The sequence below is a fragment of the Pituophis catenifer genome, unplaced genomic scaffold, assembly GCF_029215685.1.
Source record: "Pituophis catenifer annectens isolate HBS135680 unplaced genomic scaffold, rPitCat1.0.hap2 SCAF_1, whole genome shotgun sequence".
In the NCBI taxonomy this organism is placed as follows: domain Eukaryota; kingdom Metazoa; phylum Chordata; class Lepidosauria; order Squamata; family Colubridae; genus Pituophis; species Pituophis catenifer.
Window position 1 is genome coordinate 5,501,868 of NW_027256881.1, and position 26,813 is coordinate 5,528,680.

A 26,813-nucleotide genomic window follows, 5' to 3' on the forward strand; every position below is an offset into this window, starting at 1 on the left:
GTGCCAGGATGCCCACAGTAAAAAAATGACAATAAAGGTTGTCTTATATTGTCACCACAGAACCAGTAACTACATTCCGATATTTGATTTCCATAATCAATGACAAAGATTAGTAGTAGAAGTTCTCTCTTTTATTATGAGCCGAGTCTCATTTATCATTAAGAGGAATCCTTTGCATCTGGAGTCCTTTCTGTGCCAGTGATGACTGCATCTGATATCTTCTTGTGGTGTGACACTTGCATTGGCACCATCACACTGTCACCAAGAAGGATGATCTGATTCAAGCCCCCCCTTAATCAGGGGCTGGGGGATGAGGTACCCTGTAACTAAAGGTAAAGTAGAAAAACAGCAACCTACATATATCAAAGAAGCAAAATCAAAGTATTTGTCCATCAAAAAAGGGCTCCCCAGGTTTATTCTTCTTGCAAAGATCAAAAAAATCCTTGTTCATTTTGACAAAGCAACTGAATTTTCTGGAGTTGCCCGTTTCTGAGAATTGTTACTTTGGACTTCCTTGGAGTTCTTTTTCATTTTCCGGACAAGTGACCTATTAAAAGTAAAAGGAACAAATAAGTTGTAAGAACTACAGCCAACTTTCTGAAACTTTAAAAACCAAACCAAAAGTTAGTTACCACTTAACTTTTTTGTAGTAGGATATATACTCATTTCAATAATAATAATAAATTAAACCTGGATGCCACCCAACTTCTAGCGACTCTGAGTGGCTTGTTTATAGCTGAAAACCCAAAATCGGTGGTAGCAAACTACGTTGTATTCAGGTGGCTTGAAATTGATTCTTAAAACAATAACGGATCCTTGGAAATAGAGATTGTCTTTGTTTAACGACCACAACTGGGACAAGCAATTCAGTCATTAAGCAAAATATTTACTGAATGAAACCATGACTGTGCTTATGATTTTATTTCCATTTTCCTTCACTTTACAGGCCTCCAAAGGTTGTAAATGCAAGGACCGGTTGCAAAGTTACTTTTTCATCAACTTTGTAACTCCAAACAGTTGCTAAATGAAGCAGTCACTAAATAAAGACTACCTTGATTCAAAACTTTGTAAATTCACAGCCAGAAACAACAAACAAGGGCAATTTTCTGTATTTAACACAGCACAATTTAACTGTATTGTTTTAGAACTCACAGCAACTTGCCGGTGAAATATTAATACAAAGTAGAATGAACATGAGATACTGTGTTTATATGCTAATAAAGAAGGGAACGGCATGAAAAGCCTATTAAGAGCTACTTTTTAAAAAGTCAACCCAAACAGTGACAGATTTATAATTTTTAAAAAGTTGCATCTATTGCTATGTTAATAAGATTTCTGACACTGATACTGTCCAAAGGGAGTTGGACTAGAAGACATCTAAGGTTCCTTCCAACTACGTTATTCTGTTAAGGATCCACTGGGAAATGTTACATTCCTTAATAGGAAATTTGCAAAATGGCAAATTGAAAGTACCCTACTCTTAGGTTTTTCTAGGAATGTTCTAGGAATGTGCACAGTGTTATTTCATTGGCTCCTGTATTCACCTATATTTGCACCCAGGGGTGGATTGCTAGGGGTTCGCAGGGGTTCGGGAGAACCTCTAGCTAAGATTCTGTGCAGTTCAGAGAACCCCCAAATCCCACTCCCGCCTCCCCAGCCCCTCCCAGGAGTCCCCATGTGGCCTGTTTTGGATGCAGGTAAGTGTAGGGTGCGCGTGGAGGCTCAGGGAGGGTGAAAAATGGACCTACTGGAAGTTCGGGTAGGAAGTTAGTTGCCGGCCTCCAGAGCCTGGGGAGGCCGTTTTCGCCTCCTGGAGGCTCGAGGAAAGCCTCCAGAGCCCGGGGAGGGCAATAATGCCCACCCCCCTCACTGTGGTACAGGCGGCCGACTAGGCCACACCCACCATGGCCACACCCACTCAGCAACCGGAACCCCTTGCTAAAATTTTTGAAGCCCGTTTGCATCTATATGCAACACTTTTCAAAAAATCATTTGGACCCAGGAGTGTCTGCTTACTTGTTTTTCTTGGCTTTCTTTTGCAAGAACTTAGGAGATGTCAGGATGTGTGCCCTTTCCAAGGGCTTCTTTGTAAATTTCTTCTTTTGCTTGCTGAATATGACATTCAGGGCAGAGGAAAAAGGAAGGAGAAATAAAATAGAAACAGTTCATTAGCAAAGTTTACTGTCCAGTTTCCCTTCCTTGCTCCCTTTTCATTTTCCTGTTCCTTGTTGTGAACCTGAGCTGCCAAATGATCAAATCCACCAGAGAGCTAATCTGAACAGAACTCCTCATTCTGGTTTGGGCAGTCAGTGGAAACCATAATGTGGTTATAGGAACACCTGAACAAAAAAAAAGGATTAAAGAAGGAAGTATGAAAGCATATGACATGTTTCAGTCATCTTGAACTAAATCAGGGGCTGGCAATCTTAAACACTCAAAGAGCCATTTGGACCAGTTTCCCACAGAAAAGAAAACACCAGGAGCCATAAAACCCTTTTGACATCAAAGATGAAGATAACTCTGGATATATTGTTTTTTACCTTTATGCTATGCACTAAAAAAAACTATAGTGTGTTGCATTTATGAAATCAATGAACTGCTACAGAGAAAACAAATTTTTATCTCAGCATGCAACAAAAACATTTTGAACTCTGAAAAAAAAAATGGGTCAAAAAGCTCAATAAATCATGTTCCAGTGGGTGTTGCATACTGGCGGTTGTGACACATATTTTGAGCGACAGGGAGCTGCAGCAGAGGGATGAGAGCGCCACATGCGGCTCCAGAGCCGTGGGTTGCAGACCCCTAAACTAACACCTAAGTGTGAAAATTCACTTGCAAGAACAAAAAATGTTTATGAGTGCACAGAATAAATTTCCTAAAGAAGTTACATTTGACATAGTCAGCACATATAACTTGTCAGGAGCCCTCATTCTAAAAGGAGGCAGATTTTCCAGAACCCTGGAAACTAAAAAAGAGAAAAATAATATTTATTTAATAAGGAAATGAAATTGGGGAGAACTCAAACAAGTTACTAAATAAAAGACACCTTGAGCTGGGACTATATTTGTAATTTTGAGAACATGTAGTAAGCACACTCAAAAAAATGGCTGCCTTAGAAGACTTGCTTAATATGATGTGATGGGCGGAGGGAGGGAAGGAAAGATTGATTTATTGATTTATATAGCTGCCTATCTCGTAAGAAGTTATTCTGGGCAATAAACATATAAAAACATAAAACATGAAAAACAATCATTATTAAAAGGTTTAAAAAGTATATGACACATAAGGGAATAAATTAGGAAGAAAGTAACCTCAAGATCTCGGTGATTAGTCACAAAGAGCCCATTTAGTTTAGTTTAGCTTAGTTTATTGTCATTGCACATGGTACAACCAAATTAAATGCCGTCTTCAGTGTATTTTAACTATTAAATAGTTATTTTAACTATTAAAAACACAAAACATACATCCTTTACATTCTATATAATTGAAATTGAAAATCCGATATTGCATTATACCGTAGAATTCAATATGGTTATTGTCCTGGGATAGAAGCTGTTTTTCAGCCTATTTGTCCTTGTTTTTAGTGTCCTGTACCGTCTGCCAAATGGTAATAGTTTAAAAAAAAGGGTGCCCAGGATGAGATGGATCTTTAAGAATGTTTTGAACTTTCTTAAGGCAGCGGGAACTATAAAGCTCTTCCAAAGAGGGGAGAGGGCAACCGATGATCCTCTGGGCAATGATGTTAACCCTCTGGAGCGTTGTCCTATCTGCCACAGTGCAATTGGCAAACCATACACAGGTGCATCTTGGTGACCACCTGTTGAAAGGCTAGAGAGCTTGCTTGTGCACTTGGTTAGCCAGTGTGAGAATTCAACGGACAAGATGGGCCAGGGGCTGATCCACCAGGACACAGCTTGTGTTAAATGGTGGGATTCAAGAAATGAACAAGGAATTAGCCTCCAGCGTGATTCTACCATCCCCAAAGATCTAGTGTAGGGCTCATTCCTGACAACTGTAGGTAGTCCTTGACTTACAACCATTCATTTAGTGACCATTCTAAATTACAATGGCACTGACAAAAGTGGCTTACGATCGTTTTTCACACTTATGATCGTTGTAGCATCCCCATAGTCACATGATGCTTGGGAACTGGTTCATATTTATGACGGTCGCAGTGTCCCAGGGTCATTTGATCCCCTTTTGCGACCTTCTGACAAGCGAAGTCAATGGCGAAACCAGATTCACTTAACAACCGTGTGATTCACTTAGCAACTGCACTTATTCACTTAGCAACCAGGGCAAGAAAGGTTGTAAAGTGCAGCAAAACTCACGTTAATAAATGTCTCGATTAGCAGCATAAATTTTGGGCTCAACTGTGGTCATAAGTTGAGGAAATGGTGATACTCCTGGAGCTTGGTTTTGTAGCACACCGCTTCCTACTTAGTTTGTTTTATTAAAAGAATCATTAAAAGGATCAGAAGGAATGAGGAACCTGGGAGACATTAAGCAAAGTTTCTAAGGACTCTGACAGGTGCGCCTTTTTTTTTTTTATTTGATTTATATGCTGCCCTTCTCTGGAGACTCAGGGCGGCTTACAATGCGTTAAGCAATAGCCTTTATCCCCACAAACTGGGTCCTCAGTTTACCTACCTTAGAAAGGATGGAAGGCTGAGTCAACCTTGAGCCTTAGATGTGGTAGCGAACCTTTTACTCACCAAGAGCTGAACAGGTCCGTGCTTTGTGCACTTTGCATGTGCGCGTGCCGTCCGTGCGGCTCCTCCCCCATGCGCTGTGCACATAACCGCACCATCTGCACATGCGCACAGCTTTTGTGTGCGTCCCCATGTGCTGCGCGTGCAACCACACTATCTTACGCATGCACACAGCTTTCGCACATGTGCCCCACCGTGTGCTGCGCACGCAATCACACCATCTGCGCATGCGTGTGGTTTTCACACATGCAATGCATGCACGTGAACGCTGCCTGTGTATGCACACACTGCACACCAGTACTCTCATGTGCATGTGCAAACGCACGTGCATGCGCAGGTGGGCTCCGAAGACCAGCTGGGTCCCCTGAATTGCGTGCATGCACACTGCAGGCACAAACACCAGCTGGGGCGCGCGCGCATGTGCAGCTGGTGAGTTGGGCGACAGCTTGTGTGCCCAGAAAAATGGCTTTGCGTGCCACTTCCTGCACACAGATCCTTGGTGGCACAGCGGACTAAAGTGTTGTTAAGTAGCACTTAGCTGCCAGCTGCCTGCAATTACTGCAAGTTCAAATCTCACCAGGCTCAAGGTTGACTCAGCCTTCCATCCTTCCGAGGTAGGTAAAATGAGGACCCGGTTTGTGGGGGCAATAAACTGACTTTGTATACAAAAGAACACCACGGGGGGGGGGGGGGCGACGAAGGCCCTACTAAGCAGGTATATACAAAAGTATGACGGCTATTGCTTAATGCACTGTAAGCCTCCCTGAGTCTCCGGAGAAGGGCGGCATATAAATCGAACCAATAAATAATAAGTTCGTCATCATGGTACTGTGCACTTAGGATGCAGCTGTAGGCTTTTGTCCCCATCATTCTTTCGGACTATGCCCCTGGGAAACCCCCATAGGGGGCTAACACAGCAAAGAATTACCACTGAAATAAATATGTAAAGCAGCAATCAGGCTGCCATGTCATGTTTTTTCTTAACATGTCATGTTTTTTCTCTCTCTGCTGGCTCTCAAGAGCCAAAAGTTGCATGCCCAGGGCACCTGTTTGATCTTAACTTCAGCAGTGGTCAGGAGAGAGCGAATGTGATTTCAGGCAATTGGAAACACCCAGAACACAGTGCCTTAGCTACTTCATTCACCTTGACCTCAGAGAACATACCTTTGCAGTTTGCGAAAGTGTTTTATGTAATCCGGGACAGGACAACCAGCTCTCTGGATAACGGAGGCTATGCTAAAAGGGAACAAAACAAGGGATGAAAGGCAGGAGGGAAATAGTGAGAACAAACCTACAGCTTATGATTGCTACCTAATTGCCTAAAATTGGAGGATCAAACATTCATCTGCGCCTTGCCAAGGCAGAGATTAGAGATAGACAATCTGGGCCCAAATTTGTCTTAATAGCTTCTCAAGTACTGATATGAAATGATATTCCAAATATCATTTCTCCATAGATATGCTAAAACCCAGAAGACTGGGAGTTCTAATCTGGCCTTAGACATGAAGGTCAAATGCATAACTTTGGGCCAATCACCAGTTCTAGCCGGCCTTAGGTGTGAAAGCTGCCTGGGTGACTTTGGGTGAATTATCAGGAGACGGAGTTCTAGTCAGCCTTAGACATGAAAGCTGGATGGGTAACTTTGGGCCAATCACCAGGAGACTGTGAGTTCTAGTCTGGCCTTAGACATGAAGGTCAAATGCATGACTTTAGTTTAGTTTAGTTTATTTGATTTGTATACCGCCCTACTCCCGAAGGACTCAGGGCGGTGAACAGCCAAACAATAAAATACATAGATACAAAAAATTTAAAAACCAGATAAAATCGAACTAAAACCATTTTGGCCCAGACAAATTAAAACACCCCAATAATTTAAAAACAGATTAAAATTTACATATTAAAAAGAGGGAAAAGATTAGGCCAAGCCCGCCTGGTGGAATAAAAAGGTCTTCACAGCGCGGCGGAAGGTGCGCAGATCCGGGATCCTCCGTATCTCTGGGGGGAGCTCATTCCAGACGGTAGATGCCCCCACAGAGAAGGCTCTCCCCCTGGGCCAATCACCAGTTCTAGCCAGCCTTAGGTGTGAAAGCTGGATGGGTGACTTTGGGCCAATCACCAGGAGACTGTGAGTTCTAGCCCAGCCTTAGGCATGAAAGCTTACTGGGTGACTGGGTGATTTATCAGGAGATGGAGTTCTTGTCAGCCTTAGGCAAGAAAGTTGGCTGGGTGATTTGGGGCCTATCACTAGGAGACTGGGAATTCTAGTTTGGCCTTAGACATGAAAGCCGGCTAGGTGACTTTGGGCCAGCCCACTTTACAGGGTTGTTCTTCTTGTGGGGAAAATAGGGGGAGGAAGGAGCATTGTGTGTGTTTGCTGCCTTGAGTTATTTATAAAAAATAACAAAGGCAGGGAATAAATAAATAATGAAGGGGGGAAATAACCGCTGAATTCTTTCTACATATAAGCCAAGATACGGAGTCTGCTGCAACTGCAACTCATAGCCAGAGGGTCAAGGGCCTCGTGCCATTTTGCCAGCAGACCAGGAGGGTGGAGGAGGAAATACCGCCAAGTTGGCCCATGGCTCATTCTTGAAGCCTTGACTTGCTCAACAATGGTCAAGCTCACGAACAAGGTAAATGAAGCCCTAAATGGAAGAGGTACCTTCGCAGTAATGGCTTGTCATCTTCAGTAAAGAAGGTAATTGCCTTTCCTGTGTGCCCTGCTCTCCCTGTGCGACCTGTTGCAAGAGAGAATAGTATTTAGCCTAGGTAACAATAAAGGAGGAGCTCTTGAAGGCAGAAACAGGTAGCTTGCAAAGACATCCTTACATCTCCCAAGAGCTGCAGTGGCGCAATGGTTAGAATGCAATACTGCAGGCTACTTCTGCTGACTGCCGGCTGCCTACAGTTCAATCCTCACTGGATCAAGATTGACTCGGCCTTCCATCCTTACTAGTTTGGTAAAATGAGGACCCAGATTGTTGGGGGCAATATGATGACTCTGTAAAACCGCTTAGAGACGGCTGTAAAGCACTGTGAAGTGGTATATAAGTCTAAGTGCTATTGCTATTGCTATTTCTAAATGCGAGATCTCCATATTTCAGAATGTTAATACAAACTGGAGACCCTTGTCTGCTGCTGCAAGAGTCCTTACCAGGTCTGATCCAATAAGAGATCTACCATAGATCTATTTATCTATTGTTGTGCACCCACCCAGAGTCACCTTTGGTAAGATGGGCAGCTTTATACATTTTATACATACGTACACACATACATCAGTGGTGGGTTGCCCCCGGTTCGGACTGGTTCTATAGAACCGGTAGTAAAACCGGCGGGAGGCTCCGCCCACTGACCCTGATGTCATCAGAAGCAATCTGCGCATGTGCAGAAGCTTCTGCGTGAGTGAAGCGAGCGCGTGATCTCGTTGCGAACCGGTAGTAAAGGTAAGTAGAACCCACCCCTGACATACATACTTTACATGCATACAGAGAGAGCCCATGATTTTAGTTAGTAAATTCCCTTCCCGGTTCAGATGTGTGTTCAGATAAAAACTATGTGGGAGGCACTCCATCTTTACCATGGTTTGTTCCAACGTGTAGGTCCAGAGGACATATTACATCTATTCAAGTTAGCTTATTCTGCTACTGAATTGTAGCCAAATAATTATTGAATGCCATGCTTTCTTTCTTTGTATTGGACAGATAGTGGGAGATGTCAGCTAAAGGAAAATAATTTATATATATATAGAGAGAGATATAGTTATACTGGGTTATATGAGTCATCATAATAATATATTAATCATCTCCACTTTGCATTTCCCAGTTACTGGATTACACATTTGAAGAGCAACAGATCAGACTTCAGTTGCAGCCTGATTTGTCAAGGTCATGATTTTATCTTCCTTAAAAGAAAAGAGGAAGAGGAAGAGGAAGAGAGGGAACGAATGGAAAAGCTCCAAGGGACAGGATGACGTCTAAAAGGAAGTCAAGTCCTATATTACAAGTTGCAGTGAAAAAAGGTTGACTACTAAGGTTGGAAGGCTGCAATGCCAAGGCAAAATTTTCCTTGTAATTATGTCTAGGATACAATAGCTCCTTCTCTGACCATTGTGTGAGAAAACCAGGCACTAAATTTGGTGCCTGGCTTTTTGGCATTCAAATATCACAAAGAGATTTAGGATGTTCTTACAGCAATTCCAAACATTTTAAGGTTCATTATAGTTTGAAACATTAGGACCAGTAGTGGGCTTCAATTTAGTTTGCTACCTGTTTGCTCGTGCGCATGCATGCGCTCGCAATGCTTCTGCGCATGCGAAGTGTCCGGGCGGGTGGGTGGAGCTTCCCGCCACTGCCGGTTTATCGGATCCGGGGCGAACCAGTAGCAACCCACTACTGATTTATGACAATCCTTGGGTGAAATAGAATGGATGGATAAAGTAATGGAACTGGCAGAGATGGCAAAGCTAACTGTCCATATCAAAGGAAAGAATATTTCCAGTTTTGTTTCTATCCGGAGACCGTTAACTTCGTGCTCGAAGCAGAAAAAAAATGAACTTCTGATTTTGAATTTTGATTATTAGATTACTTTGTTGTTCTAGAAATAGCTAGTAGTTATTGATTACAGGTAGTCCTCAATTTATGACTACAATTAGCTCAAAATTTCTAATACAGGTAGTCCTCCACATACAACAGTTCATTTAGTGACCATTCAAAGTTACAACAACACTGTATGTTGTTTTTATACTTATGACGGTTGCAGCATCCCCACGTTCACATCATTTACATTCGGATGCTTGACAACTGATGCCCATTTATGACGGTTGCAGTGTCCTGGGGTCTCTTTTTGTGACCTTCTGACAAGCAGAGTCAATGGAGAAGCCAGATTCACTTAACAACCGTGTTATTAACAGCTGCAGTGATTCACTTAACAAGTGTGGCAAGAAAAGTCGTAAAATGGGATAAAACATAATACATTTCTCACTTAACAACATACATTTTGGGCTCAATGGTTGTAAGCAGAGGACTACCTATATTAACTGAGGCAGTTGTTAAGGGAGTTTTACCCCATTTTACAACCTTTCTTGCCACAGTTGTTAAGGGAATCACTGCAATTGTTAAGTTACTAACACTGGTTGCTAAGAGAATCTGCCTTCCCCATTGACTTTGCTTGTCAGAATATCACAAAAGGAGATCACATGACCCCAGGACACAGCAATTGTCATAAGTGTGAACCAGTTGGCAAGCATCCAATTTTTGATCACATGATCATTGGGATGTTGCAACGATCATGGTAAGTGTGAAAAACGGTCACGAGTCACTTTTATCAGTGCAGCTGTAACTTCGGTCACTAAATGAAGGGTTGTAAGTCAAGGACTAAGTGCATATTGTAACTTTACATTGTAATTTACCTCACCGAAGGAAGTTGGAAGTGAATGCTTTATTTCTTTTTCTTTCAACCTCTTTTTTCCCCTTCCTCAATTCCCTAATTGTTTTTCCTGTTGTTTGTATTTTATGTTAAAATAAACTTCAATAAAGTTTATTTTTTTTTTAAAAAAGGAAAGAATCAGATACAATGGCAGGACTTTCCAAGCGCTGATTGGTATTGTCTCTTTTTTTTGATCAAAAACTTGCAGGTTATTTTCCAAGTCAAATGGAAGGAGCCAAGGAACCAAGGAGCCTTGGTAGTACAGTGGTCTAAAGCACCCTGTTATTAAGACCAGCTGCCTGCAATTACTGCAGGTTCGAATCTCACCAGGCTCAAGGCTGACTCAGCCGTCCATCCTTTCTAAGGTGGGTAAATTGAGGACCCAGTTTGTGGGGGCAATAAGCTGACTTTGTATAAATATACAAAAGGATGAAGGCTATTGCTTAACGCATTGTAAGCCGCCCTGAGTCTCCGGAGAAGGACGGCATATAAATCAAATTAAAAAAAAAATGCTGAAATGACAAAATGCTCTTATATTTAAAACGCAGAAGAACCCTAAACTCACCTATCCGGTGGATATATTCCACGGCACTGCTGGGGAAGTCAAAATTGATCACCATGTTCACTCCTTTGAAATCGATCCCTCGAGCCAGCAAAGCAGTGCAAATAAGGACCCAGATCTTCCCAGCTCTGAAACTGTGCACTACATTATCTCTCTAGGGAAAGGGGGGGGGGGGAGAAAAATCCTCGCGTAAGCCATGATTAAATACCTGCAGAAGCAACTTCTCTTCCACCAGAACCCAAAACATGCCCTCTTGAAGAGAGGCAGTTGGCAAAGCTCTCCTAAAAGCAAGAACCAGGGGAAAGAAGAAGAAGAAAAAAAAAAAAGACAAGCAGGAACTAACAATGGATGGAAACTAATCAAGAATAGAACCAGCTGGAACTCAGGAGAAATTAACCAGCGGAATGGCTTGCCTTCAGATGTTGTGGGGTGCTCCATCACTGGAGGCTTTTAAGAAGAGAACTGGGCAGCCACTTGTCTGAAATGGTATAGGGCAGAGGTGTCAAACTCAAGGCCCGGGAGCTAGATCCGGCCCGTGGGATACTTAGGTCTGGCCTGTGGGGCCACCCTGGAAGCAGCGAAAGACTGGCCCGTGGTGTCTCTGCCAGCAGAAATGGAGCTCAGGAGGGCCGCGTGTGAACTCTGTTTTCGCTGGCAGAGGGTTGCAGGAGGCCGTCGCAGCCCAAAACAGAGCTCAGAAGCCCATTTTCGCTGGCAGAGCGCTCAGGCCACCACAGGTGCCCCCCAACACGAGTGACGTCGAGCTGGACATGCCCACCCCGACCCCCACAAGGTCAAACACAACCCCGATGCAGCCTGGTGGCTCAGCAGACTGATAGCATTGTGATTAACACCAGCTGTCTGCAATTACTGCAAGTTCGAATCTCCCCAGGCTCAAGGTTGACTCAGCCTTCCATCCTTTCTAAGGTAGGTAAATTGAGGACCCAGTTTGTGGGGGCAATAAGCTGACTTTGTATAAATATACAAAAGTATGAAGGCTATTGCTTAACGCATTGTAAGCCGCCCTGAGTCTCCGGAGAAGGGTGGCATATAAATCAAATAAAAAAAAAATAGAGTTTGACACCCCTGGTATAGGGACTCCTGCTTGAGCAGGGGGTTGGACTAGAAGACCTCCAAAGTCCCTTCCAAGTCTGTTAACTAGCTTATGAAATGTTCTTCCATACCCCAAAAAGGCGTCTCCCCCCTCACCTGTTGTTGAGTCCTGTCTGCATGAATGACGTCCACGTTGATGCCTTCGTAAACAAGCTCATGAAACAGCTCTTTAGCCCGTTCAATAGATTGGACAAACACCAAGACTGGAGGTGTGAAGCCCTGTAATGGGAGGGAAAGAAAAGGAGAGAGCCAGGGTGAGGTGACAATCCAGACAGGAAGTGATGTAATGCTGTGGCTGTCAGCTGGCCTAGTCAATTCATTCTTCAGATTCAGGAAGTACTCTTAACTCTACATCCACGCAATCCTATCATATTCAGGGTATTCGGAAAGAAGCCCAATTTAGTTTTTAAATGGTTGGGCCCATGGGATTGGGACCTGTCTAAGGAAACAGATGTTTCTCAACCTGGTAGAGACATTGGCAGCCAATATAGATAAAAACTTTCCCCAATCTGGTGCAGAAAGGGAGGGGAAGAAAAGAGAGAGGGTGGGTTGGTGAAGGAAGGGAGGGGAAGTTAGAGGAAGAAGAACAGAGAGGAAAATTAAAGAAGGAAAAGGAAGAGAAAGAGAAAATATACTGTCTACATATTACAGGTAGTCCTTGATTTACAATAGTTCATTTAGTGTCCATTCAAAGTTGCAATGGCACTGAAAAAATGACTTGTGACCGTTTTTCACACCTAAGACCGTTGCAGCATCCCCATGGTCACGTAATCAAAATTCGGATCTTTGGCAAATGACTCATATTTATGACGGTTGCAGTGTCCTGTGTCCGGTCATGTGATCAGCTTTCATAACCCTCTTGCAAGCAAACTCAATGAGGAAACCAGACTCGTTTAACAACCGTGATACTAACTTAACCACTGCAGTGATTCACTTAACAGCTTAGGGCAGGGAAAATCATAAAGTGGGGCAAAATTAATTGAACAAATGTTTCACTTAGCAACATAAATTTTGGGCTCAGTTGTGGTCGAGGACTACCTATAGCAACAGACTTAAGTTTTTTTTAATATTTTTTTAAAAAAATTATTTTAGTACAAATAATCCATCTAAACAGTGTGTCGTCTGAATACCAATGTTTGTGCAATAACAGTTAAAATTTACAATCATCTTCATTATTTAATCTATTAACTTAATACCAATACATTAAATATCTAATACTTTACATCGTCTTCTTAATTTGCTTAGCTGTATTAACTCTATTAACTTTTTTCTATATTTTACTCATCTACTTTTATTTCTAATTTTATCAGCAGACCATCGTATTTTTCGGGGTATAAAACACACCTTTTTCCCCCTTAAAAGGGGGTAAAAATTTGGGTGCATCTTATACACCGAATGTAGCCCCTCCCACCCACTGGCCCCCACCCTTTGGCCTCTGCCTCTGAGCAATTTACCTCCTTGCAGCAAGCAGCAAGAAGAAACAGGCCATTTCAGCTTCAGCACAGCCTAATTAGCACAAGTTGATTGTCCCCGACTCTCAGCTGTTTCAGGCTGCAGGGATTGCCATTGCCTATTGCTGTGCAGGCCTCTGCTGCTTGCTGCAAGGAGGTAAATTGCTGGGAGCAGATTTTTTTTTCTTGTGCTACTCAAGCTATGCTGAAAACGAAAATGAAAGTAAAGCAGGCTGCTGTTTGCTGCAAGGAGGCAAAATTGCTGGGAGGCAGAGGCAGATTTCTTTTTCTTGTTTTCCTCACCAAAAAAGGTAGGTGCGTCTTATAGTCCAGTGCGTCTTGTACTCCGAAAAATACGGTAAGTTACTGAGAACATTTATTTTATTCTCAGGGAGACCAGGGCAGCATTCCTTGACTTGAGGCCAAGGCTCTTTGAAGGAGCACCTCTCCATTAGCCCAGCTGATCAGAATGGGAAGGCAGGGAATGTTGAGGATTCCATCTATTAGGGAAGTACGTCTGGTGGGACCACAAAAGGGCCTTCTCATTAGATGCCTCCTCTATAGGAAACATTCCCCAGATATATGATTGGCCGTCACTTTGTTGCTTATCCAAAAGGTGCTGAAGACGTGGTTTTGTCAGCAGGCCTGGGGAACCTAGAGTGGAGATGGAACCAATCAAAAGTTGATTTGATTGGGTTGCTGTCATAGAGGGGAGGGGGTTATAGCAGTGGTGGAATTCAATTTTTTTTTTACTACCGGTTCTGTGGGCGTGGCTTGGTGGGCATGGCAGGGGAAGGATATTGCAAAATCTCCATTCCCACCCCACTCTGGGGCCAGCCAGAGGTGGCATTTGCCAATCAGGACTTCAGCAAGGCAAAACTAAGGTATTTGGAACAGTGGTGAAATTCAATTTTTTTTTTTTTTTTACTACTGGTTCTGTGGGCATGGCTTGGTGGGCGTGGCAGGGGAAGGATACTGCAAAATCTCCATTCCCACCCCACTCCTGGGGGAAGGATATTGCAAAATCTTCATTCCCTCCCCACTCCTGGGGGAAGGGTATTGCAAAATCTTCATTCCCTCCCCACTCCTGGGGCCAGCCAGAGGTGGTATTTGCCAGTTCTCCAAACTACTCAAAATTTCCGTTACCGGTTGTCCAGAACCTGTCAGAACCTGCTTAATAGACCCCTGGGTTATAGGCTTTTATGTTGTGGATCTTTTATTGTAAGCCACTTAGAATCGCCTGCAAGTTGGGTGGCCGAATAAATTTGTTTAATAAATAAGCATTTCCTCGTGTTGCAGCCTCAAGATCCTTCAAGAGGGTGACCCAACATTACCCAGTGATCTCCAAAAACATCACTGCAGCAGAGAGATTTGGTTAGAATCTCAACTGGATGTTCTAATTCTGACATCACACAGCAGTAGAAGAAAGATTAGATACAAAGAGCAATGAAGCTCATTCCAAAATTCTGCCTGGCTCACAGACTGCTATCTCATGAGACAAATAATATTTGGCTTGTTGATATGAAAATGGTTGGTTGTGTATCTGAGGCCTGTATAGGTCTTTCCTCCACTTCTCTCCCTCCTTCCTTCCTTTCAACATGAAAGTACCTTAAAGAAAGAGGATTCTCACTTGGCATTTTAAGTGAATTCTATATCTCTAATGGCTTCTATCTTCCTCTTCTAAAACATCTGCAACTCTCAAGGTGTTCTATTCATCAAAGAGCAACAAAGCAACAAAGATGATTAGGGGACTGGAGGCTAAAACATATGAAGAATGGTTGCAGGAACTGGGTATGGCTAATTTGAGGAAAAGAAGGACAAGGGTTGACATGATAGCAGTCTTCCAATATCTCAGGGGTTGCCACAAAGAAGAGGGAGTCAAGCTATTCTCCAAAGCACCTGAAGGCAGTACAAGAAGCAATGGGTGGAAACTAATCAAAGGGAGAAGCAACCTAGAACTAAGGAGAAATTTCCTGAGAGTTAGAACAATTAACCAGTGGAACGACTTGCCTCCAGAAGTTGTGAATGCTCCAATACTGGAAGTTTTTAAGAAGATGTTGGATAACCATTTGTCTGAAGTGGTGTAGAGTTTCCTGCCTAAGCAGGGGGTTGGACTAGAAGACCTCCAAGGTCCCTTCCAATTCTGTTATTCTATTCTATTCTATTCTATTCTATTCTATTCTATTCTATTCTATTCTATTCTATTCTATTCTATTCTAGTCTAGTCTAGTCTAGTCTAGTCTAGTCTAGTCTAGTGTCTAGTCTAGTCTAGTCTAGTCTAGTCATTTATTCCGCTTTATGAACACATCAGGCTGATTCAGCGCAGAAAAGTCCCACATAGACAGTCTCAGCATGAAAAACAAATTACCTTTTTCACAAGATTTCTCATAGCTAACAGTTTTCCTGTCTCTGATCCAACAAATAAGAGCTCTTGATCCACCGTCTCGACTGCAGCATTTCTGAAGCAAAAAGTCAAAGACCTGCGTCAGTTCTGTGAAGACAGCTCAGGCTTAATAAACATTTTTTTTAAGGTGAACTCCCTTTTATATTTGCCTTATGCCACTCAGGAAATGTTACAAGGGGTTTAGAAAACATCTTTCATCAAAATATCCCAAAGGTGCTTTTCCAAAGGACAACTGGACTTTCTTGGCTTTTTCCTTGAAAACGTTTCGCTTCTCATTCAAAAAGCTTCTTCAGTTCTGAACTGAACATCAGTGAATGTGGGATTTGCACCCTGTTTATATACACTAGCTTGACATGCCAGTGTCAGTAAAGCTCTATTTTTTTCCATGGTAATATATCCATTGTTGTTGTCTGCTTGATAATTTGTCTGGTGTCAATCCCTGCTTATCTGCATGCTGGTTGCTAGAAAGGATGTGCAACAGATATTTGGGGCTCAACTGTTTTCGATTTCACCTTAAGCAAATATCAAAATGAAAATGACCTCTTCGGTCTTTTTGTTTTCTTCTTAGTTTATTTTTCTCTTTTGAACGGCATGAAAAAACGCTTTATCTCAATGTGTGTATTGATGGTTGATTTGTCTGACTGCCAGGCTTCCAGCAATTCTCTAGACCAAGCAATTTGGATTTAGCTTGGTCTAGGATGCTCAGTTTCCTAGTTGGAAGTATGGTTGAGTCTGTCCGGGTGTTGTGAGATTAAGAATACGAGATACTTCACAAAATAAAAAGAGTTTATAAGGAGCGGAGTTCACAGAATAAGATGCAGTTCAGCATCAGCAGCCACTTAGAACAGTCTTGCTCCCCTTCTGTATGTGGGAATGACCTTGGGATAGGAGGAAGAACTGTAGCCTAGACCAGGGGTCTCCAACCTTGGCAACTTTAAGACTTGTGGACTTCAACTCCCAGTATTCCTCCGCCAGCTTTGCTTTGCTGGCTGAGGAACTCTGGGAGTTGAAGTCCGCAAGTCTTAAAGTTGCCAAGGTTGGAGGCCCTGGCCTAGACAACCCTCTGATAAATGAAATTTGAGTCCAAATGACTTTGTACGTCAAAAAGACAAGCAGCCTCTTCAGCTTAACTCAAATCTGCTTGTCTCTTCAGCAGGGCAAGAAACGGCAATGGAAAGTGCCCAGAAAAGGAAGAGGAGCAATGGAACTCCGTAGGAAGAATTTGATTCCAGAGCAGGAAGTGAATGGGCAAGTGACTTCCCTTCTGGTAGAGACCAGGCAAGGAGAACGAATCAGGGAGAGGCAACCTTTAATTCCAACACTCACCTTGCTCCAATGGATACAGAAATGATATTGTCAAGGTTGAGTTTACACCACTGCTCTACATCATGTGCAAATGTTGCACTGAACATGGCTCTCTTGACAACGTGGGAGGAACACGCCAAGAAGACGGTTGCCAGCTGGTCTCGGAATCCTGTCTTCCCATCTTCAAACAATTTGTCTGACTCATCGACTACCAGCCATTCAACTCTAGGGCAGAAGATAAGGCTGCAATTAGGAGGCGATACACATCTTACATAGTAAAATCAGATCACTGCTCACTGTCACGTTCCAGACAGCCTTATTAAGGCTGGTGAGCAAATATCAGAATGAAAGGGTATGGATATTTAATTATTTGCTAATATATACTCAACTTTTCTTGTAAGTTCCTCTGTTTCTTCTACATATTTCTTCATAACCACCCTGAAACCCAGAAATGCTTTTTCAGGAGGCAACCGGACTTCCTTGTTTTTTCTTTTGAAGACGTTTCGCTTCTCATCCAAGAAGCTTCTTCAGCTCTGACTGGATAGTGGGGAATGGAAGGATTTATATTCCTTGCAGACGACTGGTCATCTGCATCCTTTTAGAGGGTGGTTGAAGCACATGGAGGTTTATCTGTGTCCTCAGGGTGGGAGTAGGATTGGATTTTCAGAGGAAAAAATTGCAGACTGCAGGAACTAAGAGCACTACTCAGGTGACCCTGAGGACACAGATAAACCTCCAAGTGCTTCAACCACCCTCTTAAAGAATGCAGATGACCAGCTGTCTGCAAGGAATATAAATCCTTCCATTCCCCACTATCCAGTCAGAACTGAAGAAGCTTCTTGGATGAGAAGCAAAACGTCTTCAAGGAAAAACAAACAAAGTCCTGAAAAAGCACCTTTTGGACAACCATAACCTGGATGACTGAGAATCTCTAGAGACTTTTAACCACCCTGAAAGATTATTACTTGCTGAGCTTTTCTGCTACAGGCTAATAAAATTTTCCATCTTTATGGACTTTTTTTTAATGCATACATTATAAATTTTAATTGGCATGGGATTTATTGGGATCAATACCTTTATGCAGAATTAAATCGACAAACAGCACTAAATACTACCGCAGCAGTGGTGGGTTGCCCCCCAGTTCGCACCGGTTCTATAGAACCAGTAGTAAAACCGGCGGGAGGCTCCGCCCACCGATCTCAACGTCATCAAAATGCTTCTGTGCATGCGCAGGAGAGCACGCACAAGCAAAGCAAGCGCGCACACGCGGCCCCGCTGTGAACCGGTAGTAAAGGTAAGTAGAACCCATCCCTGTACTGCAGGTCCATCTTTTAACAAATATTACCAAATACAGTGCACATTTTAAAAAAGGAGAGGGGGAGGGGTATCTATTCCTTTTTACCTGGTCAGATCTATGGCTGGGGGATCTTGTTTCAGCAGATAGATAAGTCTGTTTGGAGTAGTCACCAAAATATCTGTAGAAAAAGCAACAGTTAAGGAGAGCTAGAAGAAGCAAGCAGATGGGAGTTGAATGTGGATCCCTGTTTACTCCTATCTTACCAAATTTCTGAGAGGACTTCGGCCCAAACTTCTTCGCTGTTTCAGCAGCTTTGTGAATCAAATGTATCCTGAAGCCGAGGCCTTCAGACAACTTAAGTAGCTCTCTGTGGGTCTAAAAGGGAGACGAATTTACACAGCTGAAATATAGGTTGAAATATCTGAAGAGTCACCGTTATTTTCAGAAGCAGAAAAACAAAGCACAGAAAATAAATACACCAGGGGGACCATCGTCATGGAATAACGGGGAATGGAAGCCTTTTTCAGATCACTGGGATATTGACTAAAGATTATTTAAATCGTTTTCAACTCTTGATTTGCTACGTTATTTGCTGCATTCTAATCACTGAGCTGCGATGGTTAGAATGCAGGCTCCTTCTGCTGACTGCCGGCTGCCTGCAATTTGGCAGTTCGAATCTCACCAGGCTCAAGGTTGATGCAGCCTTCCATCCTTCCTCATGGTTGAGGAATTCTGGGAGTTGGAAGTCCACAAGTCTTAAAGTTGCTAAGTTTGGAGACACCTGTCCTAGACTAACATTTTCATCACCCTGCTATTCCTACTGAGCTTTGGCTCGAACAGCATTTGAACATATCTTTTTCATTTCATTTATAACCATTTTTATTAGTTTATAACGTAGCACACAAAAACCACAAAAGTAAGCAATAGGAAAAACAGGGAAGGAAAAAAGGGAAGAGAAAAGTGGGAAAAAGAAGAGGGGAAAAAAGAAAGAAATGGCATTGATTTCCGATTCCCTTTGGTGCAGTAGAATAAGGCATTAACGTCAAACCTCAACTTTTTACTTTTACGTAATAATGTAAACTAGCCATTTCTATAACAACCAATCTAACTAATCGGTATAACCCAAAATCTAAGTTTCATTTTTGTTCCATTTGAACATACCTTTATGCTAAATTTAAAAGACGAAAGTCAGCTTACCTGACTAGCAAGTTCCCGCGTGGGCGATAGCACAAGAGCTCTGAAACCTTTATTCATGGGTTGCTTCAGGTGGGTTAAAATGGGAATGCTGAATGCCAGTGTCTTCCCTGAGCCAGTGGGAGCACAAGCCAGGAGCTCACGACCCTGGGATGCAAAACGAAAGGAACAAGGCTCAGCTGAACACAAAGAGTATATAAAATGTGCACGAAAAGTGGCAAAGGAGGGGGCCATAGCAGGCACGTGAATTTCAGTTCTGGAGGCTGGCATTTCTAACACCCTCAGGGCACCAAGCACTTGCAATAATTATGCCAATCAACCTGACATCAGTCCTGCGTGGTAGTCCCCCCATCAATCCTTCCATTAGAAAGGCATCAATGAGATATTTATTATACAGTAGTGGCCAAAATTGTGGAAACCTTTTGGGAAAAGTGTATTTTCTAATAACATCACTTTTTTTTTTGGAGTAGTACCATAAAATTATTTATCAATGGAAAGATAATTTAATCAAGAATGTAATGCAATAACTTTTATGAAGGATTTACTATTAGAAGAGCAGTTACAGTATAAAGAAGAAAAGTGAAACACGTAGAAAAAACGAGATATACAAAAATGATCACCATAGAAAAAACAAGACATACAAAAGTGATCACCATGTCAGTTAATACTTGGTTGGGTAACCTTTAGCATGAAATACAGCCTGACAATGTCTTCCCATGGAGTGAACTAAGTCTTTTAGTTCTGCAGCTGTTATCATGCGAAACCAAGATTGAAGGATGGCTTCTATTAACTGGGTTTTATTGCTGGGTCGCTTCTGACTAACAAGTTTCTTTAGTCAGCTCCATAGTTTTTCAATTGGGTTAAGATCTGGGCTATTCCCAGGCCATTCCAGCAGTGGAATGTGATTATCTTGAAACTCCAAAAAAAAGTGGTGTTATTAGCCATCAAACCTCAAAAATACACTTTCCCCAAAAGGTTTCCACAATTTTGACCACTACTGTAGTTATGTTTGCTCACTGGCAGCTACTGCACTGTACAGCTAACTCTTGACTTACACCATTTAGTGACCGTTCAAAGTTACAACGGCACTGAAAAAAGTGGCTTATGATCGTTTTTCACACTTACATCCATTGTAGCATCCCCCACAGTGACATGATCAAAATTCAGAAGCTTGCCAACTGGCTCCTATTTATGACTGTTGCAGTGTTCCGGTGTTATGTGATCAGCTTTTACGACCTTCCGACCAGCAAAGTCAATGGGAAAGCCAGATTCACCTAACAACCACATTACTACCTTAACAAATGCAATGATTCACTTAACCACTGTGGCGAGAAAAGTCGAAAGATGGGGCAAAACTCACTTAACAAATGTTTCACTTAACAAAATAAATTTTGGGCTCGATTATGGTCATAACAAGAGGACTACCTGTACAGGTAACCCTTGACTTACAACCCTTTGTTGAGTGACTGTTCAAAGTCACAATGGCATCGAAAAAAGTGATGTATGGCGCAGTGGTTAGAGTGCAGTACTGCAGGCTATTTCTGCAACTGCTGCCTGCAATTTGGCAGTTCAAAGCTCATCAGGCTCAAGGTTACTCAGCCTTCCATCCTTCCGAGGTGGGTAAAATGAGGACCCAGATTGTTGCAGGCAATATGCTGACTCTAAACAACTTCGAGAGGCTGTAAAGCACTGTGAAGTGATATATAAGTCTACGTGCTAGTGCTGTTATGACTGCAGCTGCAGCATCCTGGTATCACGTAATCACAATTTGTGACCTTCCCAGACAGTTTTTGACAAGCAAAGTCAATGGGTGAAACCAGATTCGCTTAATACCTATGCGATTCCCTTAACAATTACATTGATTTGATTAACAACTATGACAAAAAAAAAGAGGTTGTAAAATCAAGGGTGACTCACTTAACAGCCAACTTGGTTAGGGTCGCAATTGTGGTCATAAATCAAGGATTACCTGTATAAGTACATGTGTGTGGGCACACATGAGCACAATTCCTCTTTCATAGCCTAAAGCCGTGATGGCGAACCTATGGCACGGGTGCCACAGGTGGCATGTGGAGCCATATCTGTGGGCACGCGAGCATTGCCCTAGCTCAGCTCCAGCGCGCCAGCCAGCTGATTTTCGGGCCTTCTGGTCCCACTGGAAGTCAGGAAATGGGCTGTTTCCGACCTCCGAAGGGCCTCCGGGGGTATGGGGAAGGCTGTTTTTGCCCTCCCCAGGCTCCAAGAAAGCCTCTGGAGCCTTGCGAGGGTGATAAACGGGCCTACCGGGCCCACCATGTCATTATATGCCAAAAGCAGAGGGAGTGGGGGGGTGTCACACGTGCATTGAATTATGGGTGTGGGCACACGCACGCGTGACCCCACTGTACTCCCCCCGCTTTTGGCACACAACAACAAAAAGGTTAGCCATCACTGGCCTAAAGCATATAACGGCAACATCATCACCATTTTCTCTCAGAGGAGAATATAAGTGGGACACACATGAAGCATGACGGGAATAGCTTGCATCTGAATTGGTGTGGGAATCTGGAATCCAGCAGCTTCAATATTCTTCATAATCTTAGAGTGGATTTTATATTCTCTTCCAAGTTCTTCAAAGGAAGCGATTGGGTCTGGGAGATCCGTGCCTTGAATGTAGATTTTGTGCTTATTTCTGAAATGATTTATCTGGGAAAAGGTAAGAGAAAGATTACATTTTATTTAAATGAAATTTTCATATTAAATATCAATAATTTCCATGAAAACTTCATCTCCGTTTCAACTGAACGCCTTATTATTATTTTGAAAAAATATATTATTTTGAAAAAATAGCATTCCTTTATCTTCATTCATTTGATTGTTTATTTTTAGAGAACATGCCAAAAGAGAAGCAACTCACCTTTTCTTGTCTAACTTGTTTTAATTTCTTTGTTTTGGGTTCCTTTTTACCCTTGCTTTTTGGAATGTCAAGTTTTGCCTCCAGAGTGGACATCCATAATATACCATCATTTTCAGTACCAGGAATTACAGCAACTGTTTCTGAAAGTTACAAGAACATCATCAAACCAGTGCTTCTCAACCTGTGGTCTGCTGGGGGGGCCACGATGTTGTCACAGGGGGTCTGTGAAGGCTTGAAGAAATGTTGATTTAAATCTTGAGTCAAGTCTTGGGGTTCCGTAGCCACAAAAGGAATTCAAAGGGGGTCCGTGGTGAAGAAAAGGTTGACAACCACTGAGCTAAACCACAAATAAGAATAAAACTAATCCGTTGCAATGGCCACTATTTAAGATATTTTATATCAGACTTTGCAACCTGGTCTCCTTTAAGTACAGTATTTTTCAGACTATAAGACACACTTCCCCCACCCACCCCAACAGTGGGTGGAAATGTCTATGTGTCTTATAGAGCGAATATTTTTTTGGGGGGGTGATGTGGTGCTGATCAGCTGTTCTAGGCAGTGGGGATTGCCGCCGCCTATCGCCACCACTCGTTCACAGCGATCAACAGCAAACAAGCCACGGCGAATGGGCCGCGGGAAACTGGCGGCAGTGAACGGCCCACAACAAACGGGCAGTGAACGGGCTGTGACAAATGGGTGGCGGCAGCAAACAGGCCACAACGAATGGGCTGCAGTGGCAGCAAACAGGCGGCAGAGGCAGATTTTTTTTCCCCTTGTTTTCCTCCTCTAAAGCTAATGTGTATCTTATAGTCCGGAGCATCTTATAGTCCGAAAAATATGGTACATTGGACCACAATGCATGTATGTGGCTTTTTAGTTGTTGATTGAGGTGTTGATGGCTGGCTATTAAGTTGTTGGCTGTTGTTTCCTTTTGATGCCAAGTCCTAAGTACTTGATATGCCATATACCACATGGGTATGGGTATGCATGTGTAAGGCCAATTTTGGGATGAATGGTCTAGGTGATGGTTCTAACTCTATGAAAATCTGTAATCTATATATTCTGGTCAAGTTTTACATATACATTTATATAAAATAGAACTCTAAATGCTTTTCCTACAAAATAAATTCCAAGCCACATACGTCAAAACTCTAATAAACAAAGTGGAAAGTATCAAGATACCAAGAAACAACTAAAATCTTTCCCAAAAGTGCTTTTTCAAGAGGCAACTGGCAGACTTCGTTTTTCTTTGAAGACATTTCGCTTCTCATCCAAGACGCTTCTTTAGTAAGTGAATCTTCAGAGCGAAACGTCTTCAAAGAAAAACCAGAAAGTCCAGTTGCTTCTTGAAAAAGCACCTTTGGGACAACCATGACCTGGATGACTGAGAATCTCCATGGGCAACTACAACTTTCATGCAACTCAACGAAAACCAAAAATAATTTCATATTTTTTGACGTTAATGGGTAGTCAGCCCTTCATTACCTTGGTCTTTTTTCTTTTTTTTCTTCCCTTTAGTACTTTGTTCATCTCCTTTTCTCTTCTTTGCAGCCTGTGTTTTTTGTGGTCCTGCTACCTCTTCAAGGGGCAAATTAGACCGTTCCAATGTTTTGGTTTGAGCTTCATGGAGTTCATTTTCTTTTCTTTTCTTTCCAAAAAAATCAAGAGATCCAAGAATCTCTGATGTTTTAGTTGCTTCTTCTTTAGTTCTTAGTACCTGAAATTAAATAGCCACACTTTCTTCAATGTAAAACTGCTATATTCCCAGAGAGAACTAAGGGCCAATAACATGCATAGGCAAAACAAAACAAAAATTAGTAGCAATTTTTGATCAATTAGCACTGTCCTACTTTACCCCCCTTACAGAGTTATTTTGTATTTGCATGTGTCTGCTTGCTCATTTAAATTTACACTCACATTAACAAAATACAATTACTGTTTCACAAGGCATGCTATCTCCAAACAAACTATTCATATAAATGAAACGATGGTCTGCTCCATGCAGGAGCTGAACCACTTATTTTCCAAATCTCTTTTGGCCCAATCTAAAATATGGTGAAAGTCTAGCCATCCTGAGCACTTTGGAGTTAAGAATTTCTATCTGTTGTGGCCCGTCAGCGGCCTGTGCAGCTAGTAGCTGATTCCGACAGCGAGGAGGCTGGTGTGGTGCTGCACCAGCAGTCTGTGCAGCTGGCACTCAAGTCGGACAATGAGGAGGCTGGAGAAGATGTGGTGCCAGAGGTGGGGATTCAGCCAGGGCCTTCAGAACCTCCAGAAGCTCCCATAAGTGAAGAGGAAGAAGAGGAGGAGCCTCTTCTCGATGCACGGGCGCGCAGAGCTGCCAAAAGATAGGAGTGGTTCCTCAGGAGGAGGTCTCCTCGAGAGAGAAAGGCTTGGGGCTAATTGGCCACTCCCTTAGCCTATTTAAGGAGGAAGGCCGACTGAAGCAATTTGCAGGGAACAACTTAGTTCACTCTCCTTCGCGCCTTGATCTCTGCAAATTGCTTCTAGGCTTTTTGCCAATCCTAGTAAGATTATGATTATTTATTCTTTGGAGTCTTGTAGTCTGTTAAGAAAGTTAATTAACAGCCTTTGTTTGTACTGCGTTCTTTGGGGTCCATAGCTGGGGCAGAACACTATCCAACAGCAGACTGGAAATATAGCAATATATCTAAGGATTTACACAGGTAGCCCTCAACTTACAACAGTTCATTTAGTGTCTGTTCAAAGTTACAATGGTACTGAGAAAAAGTGACTTATGACTGTTTTTCACACGACCAAACGTTGCGGCATCCCCACGGTCACATGGTCAAAGTTTGGATGCTTGGTCACCGACTCGTATTTATGACGGTTGTAATGTCCTGGAGTCATATGAACCTGCTTTGCAACCTTCTGAAAAGCAAAGTCAATGGGGAAGCCGAATTCACTTAGCATATATATATGCTTATATATATATCTTCAGGCTGGTGTCTTCGGCTTCGTGCTTCTAGGAGCAATGTTCGAAGCACGAAGGAGCACGAAGCCGAAGACACCAGCCTGAAGATGACGAATGAGACTTCGTCGAAACGTTACCAAGAAACCTCCAATTTTACGCGGGAGAAAACCCGAATAACCAAAGACCTACATACAAACACCCGCGAAAACCTCAGAAAACATATATATATATATATATATATATATATATATATATATATATATATATATATATATATATATATATATATATTCATATGTTTTTGTGTGTGTATATATATATATATTATATTTACACATATACACATACACACATACCCATTTTGTTAGAGATACAAAAACTTTCTCTTAAAATAGTTTTCAAATAATGATCATAGCGACAAAACGGTTTGAGGAGAAGTGCCGTCCATTCATTTCGGACTCGACTCCAATCAATGGAGGGAGAATTTCCCCCCGTTTTGCCAACCCCACAGCCTCCACCCCCCCCACCCCCCATTCGCTCAGCCCTGGACGCCTGCCCAGCGACGAGGACGCGGCCTCCGCTCCTCACCCCGAAACGCTCCGCGTCCCGCCTGAAGCGCCTCACGTCGAATTTGGCTCCAGCTCCCAGTTTCCGGAAGAGCTCGTGGGCATCCATGCCGCTCGCCTCCCCTTCCCGGCCTGCACCGCGCGGCCGCACGCGTGTTGCCCGGCAACCGGCGACTCGAAGGACCAATGGGAAGAGGAAAGCCACGCGAAAACAGCCATAGAGATGATAGGGGAGAGAGAGTCACTCTTCCGTCCGTCTTAGGCTGAGAGATAATCAAGAGCGGTTTAAGACTTCCGGTTAAAGAAAGCCCTTAAAGAAATAGTTTGCCCTGTAATCCTATGCAGACGCGCACTTATGAATGGGATTTAATGGGATTTATTCCCAATAAGAAAGTATAATAAAGTAGTGTTTCTCAAGCTCAGCATCCTTAAAATGTGTGGACTTCAACTCCCAGCATCCTTAAAATGTGTGGACTTCAACTCCCAGAATTCCCTAGCCAGCCATAAGCTGCCTAGGGAATTCTGGGAGTTAAAGTCCACTTATTTAAAAATTGCTGAATTGAGAAACACTGGTATACAATAGAGGGATAGAGATTCAGAGCAGGTTAGATGGAAGTCTCAGTTGAATTCAGTGGGGCTTAGTCCTATGTTCTTAATACATCTTCCGAAAATGTTTTTAAAAACCTCCTAACTCACTTTGAAAACAGATAAACAAAGAATAAACAAGCCCTTCTATCCCACTCTATCTAGGTTGCACTGCCTTTTTTTAAATACATTTTATATTTTATTTGAATTTATTAGCCACTCAACTCCAATAGACCCTTTTTATTTGGCTTTTCCATCCTCTGCTACTTTAAAATGAGACCCAGAAGAATCAGGTTTACAGTTTGGAGATTGTTTTCTCTTCTTTTCAAGGGCCACGTGCCAGGCATTTATTGGTACTAGTCTTCTGAG

General features: G+C 42.6%; 1 protein-coding gene across 1 annotated transcript; it reads right to left on the minus strand.

Moving 5' to 3' along the window:
• Window positions 1-116: 116 nt before the first annotated feature.
• DDX52 (DExD-box helicase 52) lies at window positions 117-25,985 on the minus strand. The gene is made up of 15 exons (XM_070945316.1): window positions 25,882-25,985; window positions 23,844-24,075; window positions 22,359-22,498; window positions 21,962-22,147; window positions 19,466-19,609; window positions 18,532-18,643; window positions 18,374-18,446; window positions 16,993-17,196; window positions 15,631-15,721; window positions 11,908-12,030; window positions 10,702-10,852; window positions 7,375-7,450; window positions 5,877-5,948; window positions 2,017-2,109; window positions 117-547 (listed from the first exon to the last, which is right to left on the minus strand). The coding sequence occupies exons 1-15, from the start codon at window positions 25,966-25,968 to the stop codon at window positions 448-450; spliced, it is 1,884 nt and encodes a 627-aa protein (XP_070801417.1). The 5' UTR covers window positions 25,969-25,985; the 3' UTR covers window positions 117-447.
• Between the last annotated feature and the right edge of the window lie 828 nt (window positions 25,986-26,813).

Bases quoted from the DNA above. Each gene is read 5' to 3' on its own strand.
- DDX52 (XM_070945316.1), bottom strand. From the start codon at position 25,968: ATGGATGCCCACGAGCTCTTCCGGAAACTGGGAGCTGGAGCCAAATTC. The intron at 19,610-21,961 runs GTGTGTCCCACT...TTTGCATCCCAG, and splicing joins CTATTCCCGTCATGCTTCAT to GGTCGTGAGCTCCTGGCTTG. The intron at 17,197-18,373 runs GTAAAAAGGAAT...CTTCTGCCCTAG, and splicing joins CCAGCCATAGATCTGACCAG to AGTTGAATGGCTGGTAGTCG.